The sequence below is a fragment of the Capra hircus genome, chromosome 15 (assembly GCF_001704415.2).
Source record: "Capra hircus breed San Clemente chromosome 15, ASM170441v1, whole genome shotgun sequence".
Classification (NCBI taxonomy): Eukaryota; Metazoa; Chordata; class Mammalia; order Artiodactyla; family Bovidae; genus Capra; species Capra hircus.
The window spans coordinates 52,145,249-52,153,811 of record NC_030822.1 but is presented as its reverse complement, the minus strand read 5'-3'; the positions used below and the strand labels follow the sequence as shown (position 1 = coordinate 52,153,811).

At 58.2% G+C, this 8,563-nt stretch overlaps 1 protein-coding gene across 1 annotated transcript in view; it reads right to left on the bottom strand.

Annotated features, from left to right (window-relative positions):
- NECTIN1 (nectin cell adhesion molecule 1) overlaps positions 1,620–8,563 on the bottom strand; it is a 72,363-nt gene continuing 65,419 nt past the window's right edge. Inside the window, exon 6 of the mRNA XM_018059656.1 lies at positions 1,620–5,858. Coding sequence (XP_017915145.1) covers positions 5,314–5,858 — 545 coding nt within the window. The 3' untranslated portion in view covers positions 1,620–5,313. The remainder of the gene's footprint in view (positions 5,859–8,563) is intronic.

The following is an 8,563-nucleotide window of genomic DNA, read 5'->3' as shown; positions in this document are numbered from 1 at the left end:
CCTAAAGTGAAAGTGAAAGTGAAGTCGCTCAGTCGTGTCTGACTCTTTGCGACCCCATGGACTGTAACCTACCAGCCTCCTCTGTCCATGGGATTTTCCAGGCAATAGCACTGGAGTGGATTGCCATTTCCTTCTCCAGCAGATCTTCCCGACCCAGGGATCGAACCCAGGTCTCCCACATTGTAGACAGACGCTTTACTGTCTGAGCCACCAGGGAAGTACCCTAACTAGCTGGATATTCTTCCAAAGCCTAGCTCGACCAGAAGGCTGGGTTCTGGTGCCCTGGTGGATGGGGCTGGGTCTGGCTTCGCCAACCTGGAGAGGCTGTGCCTGGGACTAATCGGCTTGCCCTCCTTCCACTGCCGCAGAAAGTCTTGGCTAATTTGCCGGAACGTTCTAGTTAAATGCCAATTAGGACATCCTGTCCATTGCTCTCTTCCAATGTATTAATAATGTAATTAAGCATTTATTGCCTGCACAAATTAAAAATTAACTTAAATGGACAGCCTGGAAAACTGAGGAAGTGACCGCTTAAGCGACCAATTTGCATCTCATTCAACTATCAATATCCAAACACAGTCTGGGGTGCTGGGTTTGGCCTTTGAGTGAGGGGCCCAGCCAGCTGCCAGCAGCTGCTAGCTTCTTCTACTCCCGCCTCTAACTCTTCCAGCCCCATTCCTAGGTGTGGAGGGTGTGGTCTTGCCGCAGAGGAGCTGGAGGGCTTGCTGCTGGGCCTCCATGTAGGCTTCCAGCATCCCCACCCGCTTTTCTCAGGGGGGGTATGGTGTGGATTTCACTGAAAGGAGATGCCGATGGGGTGGCTGGCAGGGAAGCAGTCACTGAAGCCCCTGCCACTCCCACCCCAGGATCGATTTGTCCTGCATTCCAGCCCAGGAGATGGGAAGCAGATGGTACTGGATGGGGAGCAAGAGACCTTCTTCCAACCAACCTCCTGGCGGGGGGGGAGGTGAGGTGGGGTCTCTGAGAGCTCGCAGGGGATGCAGCCGGCAGGATCCTCCCCAAAGATGAAAGGATAAAGCTCTTGTCTCTGTCCTATCCCTGGGGATCTGTCTAACATGACAGGCGTGGCACTGCTGGCTCGCTTCTCCTAACAGCCACAGGGGGGGACTAGGAAGGAAGGAGCAGGACAGTGGGGAGGTGGGGTGAGGCATGCTGAAGGAACTTGAGTGGGAGCTCTGGGGCAGGAGGACAGGGGATCCAGCCAGCACAGGCCCCTCCCTAGCACGATCGGTCTCCCCAGTATCTCAACATGCAGGTCCTCACTGCTTGTGCCTGAACAGCCAAGCCATCCCGAGGGTGCGGGCCACACACCCTCGTGTGGAAGATGGTTCAGTAGCAGCCTGTGAGCTGTGGTGAGGACCCAGGTGGGACTCGCGTGTTCGCTCTTGGGTCTCCTGCAAGAGGGTAGGGGCGGGGGCTCCTCTGCCCTGTGCAGGGGGTCCTTCGGGGTACGAGTCACTGTCCCAGAACCACAGGACCTGCGGCATAGGGTGGGGGCTGCCTTCCTTGCTTCTTCCAGCTGTACCCTGCCCCGCCCCAACAGCCGTGGGTAAGGACCCAGCTCCGGAGTGACTCGAGGCAACCAGGGAACCAGGGTTGTTTTAAAGACTTTATTTATAAAAAAGTACAATTTTTTTTTCCTCAGTACATTTTTCAACCCATCATTTTTTTTTTCTTATACAAGTAAAAGGGGGTGACGCAAACACCCCCTGGGTTAGAACCAGGAGAATCTGCAGGGTGGTCCCTGGACCAAAGACGAAAACAGTGACTAAGAAATTGAAGCAACGGTAGTGCATCACACTTTGTGGGGGGCGGGGAAGGGGGGCAGCTTCTCCTGGATTTTCTTTCCATTTATACAAAAAAAAAAAAAAAAAAAGAAAACCATTTTTGTTTTCCTGGCCAAGAATCCCATTCCTCACAGCAGGAGTTGAAAGAGCAGCAGCACCGGTGGGATGGGGGCTCCTTTGGCCTCACACTTGGGGCACGGCAGCAGCAGCGAGGTCCCAGAAATGCCTTATGCCACAGGGACCCCTGGCACAACTCCAACTCCCTGTGGGCCTGGGGCCTGGGGGGCCCACCTGCAGGCTCCTGGGGGCAGTCAGGCCTGGGAGGTCTCTGCGTGGCCTCCGGGAGGCCTGGGAGCCCTCCCCTCCTTCCAGGCAAGCTGCCCACATCACCTCACTCGATCCCCAATTCCTCTGCTCGGGAGGATGGCAGATTTATTGCACCAGTGACTCGGGCACATGGCAGGGGTTGGCGGGTGCGGGGGAGGGTGGGGGCGCGCGCCTGGGAGACAGGGCCAGGGTGCGTCTTTCTTATGGCCCGAGTGCTGGGACATCCGTTTTTCCTGAAGGGCTTTCAGCAGGTCCAGGCCAGCCCCCTGGTGTGTCTGCGGGGCTGGGGGTGAGCGCCCGTGTACGGGCTGGGCACCTGTGCAAACGTGCACGCATGGACTGGGCCTGACGTGGCTGCACGTGCATGCCTGCGTTCCCCGATTCTGTGCTGCTGCTCTTCAGATCCTTCTGATCAAAGGGGACTCAGAGGGTTGTTACACATTAGAACAATATCAAAATCTTAAGGAAAGGGGGGTATCGGTGCAGTAGGGGAGGGGGCAGGCAAGGACCGTGAGGGTCACAGAGGCAGGATGACAAGTGGGGAGGCCTTGGCACAATGAAGACCAAGTTTATTTCATTTCCAGCAAAAGGCAGAAGCTCAGTTCATGCTGGGGGCATGGAGGAGAAGCAAGACGTCCTGGTCTCTGTTGGGCCAAACCCCCTCCCCCACTTCCCATGCCAGCTGCCTGCTGGCCCAGCAGTAGTAGCCACCTCCCCGCAAACTCAGGGCACACAAAACCCCGTCTCTGCAGCTTCAAGTGCTGACCCCGGTCTCATGCGTGCTCTTGGTCCCAGGTAGCAGCACCCAGGCTGGGCACGCTGCTGATGGGCCTCTGGCAAATCTGGAGCCTCCCACGTGGCCCACACATGTGGCACGGACCCCCAAATTTGTGCTTTGCTGGAGGGGAGGGCTGGGAGTTGCCTTAAGGGGGACTCAGTGCTTTGGCTAGGCCTGAGGGCCTCCTAAGTCCATCACAGAAAGAGGAGGAGAGGGTGGCAGTGCAGGATAAGGGAGACACAAGAGGAGTCCATCAGTCTTGTGATTTCAAGGGGGTGGAGAATGCCTCTATCAGGCAGGCCCCTGGGACTTCCCCCTGCTAGGGGACAAGTGGGCCAAGCAGAGGGGCCAGAATGGTATGAGGCGGGATGGGGCAGTGATGTAACATGGAAAAGCTCCTCTGCCCTGGGGTGAGGGGACACTAATACTGCTGGGAAATGCAGCCCAGCTCCTCCACCCTCTCTGCCCTGTGGCTAGAAAGACCCCAGAATTTTCTCTCAACTCCACCCCATCCAGTACCCCCAATGCCAAGAGAGGGGAGCGCCGCCCCAGGGCTGGCATGGCTTCAGACTTCTGCTACGTGGCTACTGGGCGGACTGGGTGAGGGCTAGGGCAGCGGGGGCTGGGCGAGAAGGGTCACCCAGCTGGTGGGTCCAGGGTCGCCAGGGCAGAGATGGAGCTGGCTAGGGGTTCAATAGCAGCACCAGGGAGGGGAGGAGTAGGATAGGGGGTTGGGGGCTCCCTTGGGAAGCCTATGGCAAGGGTCGGTTGGTGCCCGTGGGGCACAGAGTGGTCTGCCTCCCTCCCCTCAACACTTGCCACCCCACAGAGCCTCTGCACCCTGGGCTAAGTTCACCAGAATCCTCGCAGGCAGACATGAACCTGCCTCTCCCATCCCAGGGTCTCTCCCATCCAGAGTGCTGGGGGGGACGGGCTGGGCAGATGGAGGAACTGAGGCACTTTGAGCCGGGGGAACAGAGGGGGCCCACGAGGGGCCTTCCTCCAGGGTGTCTTGGGTGACTGACAGGAACCCAGAGCCCCATTCAAAAAGGGAATCTACAACTCAAAGGGAAAGCATCTCCAGGGCTCCCCCGCCACCCCATCCAGAATGATGACCAGGGAGAACAGAGTGGGGCAGGGCGGGTGGTGAGCAGGAACGGCTGACTCAGGATCCTTGGCCCCGCCTCCCCTCGTGCTGTCCTCGTGGGTGGGCCAGGACACCCTGCACTCTAGTCTCACCAGCCCACGATGGTGGAGCTCCTACTGTGCTCCTCCTCCACTCCCGGACGTCACTCCTTTCTGGCGTCCCAGCTCTGACTCCCCAAGAGAATCAAGAGTTGCTAGTTCTTGATAGATAGGGAGAAATTCAAGAAACTTCCATGCTGTAGGAAGTGGCTAAGGGCCGGCCTGAGATGCCAGGGTGGAGGCACCTAGGGGGCTTGCCTCAGCTCTCCCTGGGAGCTTCTGAAGGCTGCCCCTCGCCCCTGTCCCATCCTCCGCTGGAAGGAGGGGAAGAGGCGGAGCAGAGAGGTGGGCCTTGGGCAGTGTCCAGCCGGGGTAAGGCATGTGACCCCAAGGGGAGCACGGGGTAGACACGAACGCCGTGTGTGTGCATGTAGGTGTGGGTGTGTGTTGGTAGAGGTGCAGGGAAGTGTGGGCCAGAGTGACCTGGAGTCCTGCTATGTGGGGTGCAGATGGGCGAACAGGAACCACCAGAGCTGTGCCAACTTAACTCTCGGGAGGCCGATGAGGGAAAAAAACAAGGAAAACCAGCCTTCAGGAAAACACACTGCCCAAGGCTCCAGGTGGGGACCTCAACTTGATTCACCTAACCAACAAAGACAGCCCTGGGTGCTTTGGAAAAGCCGTTCCCCACCCCCTCCCTCTGGCGTGCCATGGCTGCCTAGACGAGAGGTCCAAACTCCTACTGTGTCAGCTCATGGTGGGATGGGGAGGTTGCTGGGTTCCCTCTCCCAGGGAAAAACGAGCAGCATCTGGGGTCCAGGGGAGGGGGCTGTTCCTCTTGGAGCCCCTTCAGCCGTCCACCAGCAAGGGGAAGGACACGAACAAATTCCAGTGTTGGGGGCAGGGGAGGGCTGGCTCCCCAAACCCTGGAGGGATGCCCAGGTACACAAGACGAGAACAGGGCTCCCTGCAGAGGGCGGCAGGAAGGGGGTGGTCTGGGAAGGAAAGGTACAGCAACACCGAAGCCACAGTGAACACAACACCATGGGGCAGGGCCAGGGGCAGGGAGGAAATCAAACCAAAGCCAGGTCGTGTGCCCTGGGCTCCCAGGCTCCCTGGGCAGCTGCGTGAGTCTCTGGTGAGCTCCTGGAGTGGGCGGCGGGGGCAGGCAGGGGGCGTGCGGGTGGGGCTGGGGCGGAGGCTCTGGACAGGGGTCTACACGTACCACTCCTTCTTGGAAATGAAAGACCCGTCGTTCTGAGAGACCATGTTCTCGGCCAAGTCCAGCTGCTCAGGGTCGTACTGGTAGCCCAGAGTCCGGTCCCCGTAGCCGTCCTGACGGGCCTCAGCCTCGTCCACCGTGAAGTAGGGCCGCTTGGCGTCCTCGTCGTACTTGGGGTGGGGGCCGCCCACCTTGCGCTCGCCCCCTCCACCCTCCTCCTCCTCCTCCTCCTCGTAGCTGCTCCCGCCCAAGGGGCCGGCTTTCTTGTCGTCGTCCGAGTCCTCCGGGTACTGCAAGCTCTGGGCCATGGGCGGGTGGTGCTGGGGGACGCCCGCCTTGCTGTAGCCGTTGCCGTACACATGCTTCTTGGTGCTGTAGTCACCCTTGAAGGTGTGCCGGCGCCGGCGCAGGGCCACCACGATCCCGCCGACCACAATCAGCACCAGCAGGACGCTCCCCACCACGCCCCCAACGATGGCCGTGGGCACTGGCCCGGCGCGCCGCCCGTGTTCGGGAGGAGACGGGGTGTAGGGGAACTCTGGGTGAGGAAAAGAGAAGGAGGGGTACAGTGTCAGTGCCTGCTCCGGCGGCTGAGTCAGCAGGGGTGGCAGGGGAGGAAGGCGAGAGGGAGACGGGGAGGCGAAGGCAGGAAGTGAGCCCAAGGCCAGCTCTTGTTCTAGAGGCGCCCCAGCAACCCTCACCCCGCAAATCCAGGAGACCAGAAAGCGCGCTGGTAGCTGGAGCTGGAGAAGACAGGGGAGGAGACAGTCCCGTGGCCCCAGAGCCTCCACACTGACTTTCTCCTTGAAGGGGAGCCAGTCCAGCCACGACCCGCTGTCCACGCCAGTCGCATGACACCCAGTGTCCCTGACACCCCGTAAAGTAGTATGCTATTCATTTCCAGCTGGCACACGACAAGACAGGGCTTACAGAGGTTAAGTAATTTTCCCAAGGTCACCAGCCAATGACACATTGTTCTCTTGCATGGAAAGCCTGTGCGGAGGTCACCACTGCCCCTCTGCCCACACCTGCTGGTCGCTGTGCCCTAGCAGCACGCCTTGGCTTCTGAGATGCCGAGCCTAGCGCAGACTGGGCGCCCCATGCCTGACTTCATCTGCTCCCAGGGTACAGAGAGGAGGATGGGCGCCCCAGTGCTGGCCCTGTAGATGCCCTGTGTGTGCCAGAAACCTGGGCTGTGGTTCTTGGCTGCGTTCTGGCCCTGCAGGGCAAGGTGGGGGCCGGGGCTGCAGCCAACGTGGGCTACAAGCAGAAGACACTGAGCATGACCGTGCAGAAAGGGGGCGTGAGAGCACGTGAGCACCAAAGATGACAAGTATACACAGGAGAGCGTGTGTGCGGGCACACGCCCTTGCTGTCACACCAGCCCACATACCTCTGCTGCTGTGATGAGTGTGTGTGTACAAATATGTGCACGCTAAGGATGGAGGAGAAACTAGAAGGCAGAAAAAGTGAAAAGAGAAAGGAAGAGGGTGGGTGAGGAGGGAAGACCGGGTTGGTGCCCGGGGCCAGGCCAGAGGCTGAAGGGGTCCCCAGGTGAGGCTGAGGGAGGCGTGCCCAGCACCGCCACAGGGTGGCACTGGAGACCGCGGCTGGCCTTGGACAGGAGGAGCCAGTGGGCAGGTCTGGGGCAGGCCTGGGCGGCTGACCTTGGCTGCTCTCAGCCCTCCTCTCTTCTGGCCAAGGGAGAGGGTCGATGTGGGCCTATGTTTTGGCCTCTGGGAATCGGTTTCTGCCAGCTCACTCCCTGATTCAGCATCACTCACTCCGTGGGAATCCTGTTCCTCCTATGAGGCCAGTCCCTCCTCCCAGAAGTGGAGCTGGTTTGGGTTGTGAGTATGTGGTGTGCTGTCTGCAGCGGCGGGAGCAGGGCAGGGATTCTAGAAGAGAAGACGAAAGGCTGTCCAGGAGCTCATGCTAGAAGGGCTAGTGAAAACATGGGGACCACATGAAGGGGTCCGTTTGCATAAAGACAAAGCAAATTGGGTGATTAAGTAGTTAATCCCACTAGGGGATTGTAAGTAGAAAAAATGTGGGAGACCCCTGTAAGTTAATGATTACTCAAGAAAGCAAGTTTGCTTAACCACAAAACCAAGCAGGCTTGCTTAGCAAAAAATCCCTGCAACAGAAGCTCAGGACCTGCCCCCAGGCAATAAAACAGTGGTGACACGAGGCCCACATTCTGACCAGTGAACTCAGTAAATTAACCATCCCTAGGACATGGTCTCTGCACACATATAAAACAGCAATTTGTGGACCTAGCTTGACCATGTGGGGACAAGGAAACTTCCCTGCTCAACCTGGAGGAAGAGCTGACGATGGAAGCATGACGTCTACTTAAGAATGACAAAGATGTCTTCTCTCCCTTCCCACTTTTTTTTTTTTCTTTATTATAAAACTGTAGCCCAGTAAGTTTTTGGAGTGTGGCACCCCCTCGCCCACCTGCTTGTAAGCCTCACAAGCATCCTAGTCTAATAAATCACTTCTTATCTATCACTTTGCTTCTTGCTGTGCTGAGACCTATGGTACCAGAGCTCTTCAGAGCCCCCGAAATGCCACTCGATGGTTTCAGAGCCACCCAGAAGCTCCTGCTCCCGGCCTCTCGCAGGGGGAAGTTGGTAGAAAGAAGCGCACCCCGTGAAGACTCAGCTTCCCACTTGTCACTGTGTCCTTGGTGCGGGTCACCGAGTGGCTGCCCAATAAATGTTTATGGAATATTTGTCCTCACCGCCCACTTCCAGAACAATGTCCCTGAAGCTCAAGTGTCTTCTCCTGGTTCACCAGGTCCCATCTGTCTACTGCCTTGAAAAGGGCTCCACACCTGCTCCCTGTGAGGTGGGAGCTGCCACCACAAGAAATGCCCACGAGGCAGCTGGCAGGAACCTGATGGCCTCTGTACTTTCAACCTGCCAGCTTCCTCTTCAGTTCTCACCCCATACCTGTGTGCTCTTGCCTCTTGCCACCTGCCTCATCATCTTTCCACCCACCGACTCACCCATCCACTCAGCAAACACGTACCGACCATCTATTTATTTCACTAGTCACAGGATACAAATAACTCAGGACCCAGCTGAGGAACCAAATGACACTCTTAGGCAAAGCAGCATGCAGACATCAAGGGTGCTGGTGGTTAGGGGCTTTAGGAGTGCAGGGCAAGAAAGCATTGTGGCCTGGCGCTTGGAAAGGCTTTTTGGAGGAGAGAAGACTGAGGCCAGGCCTTGAAAG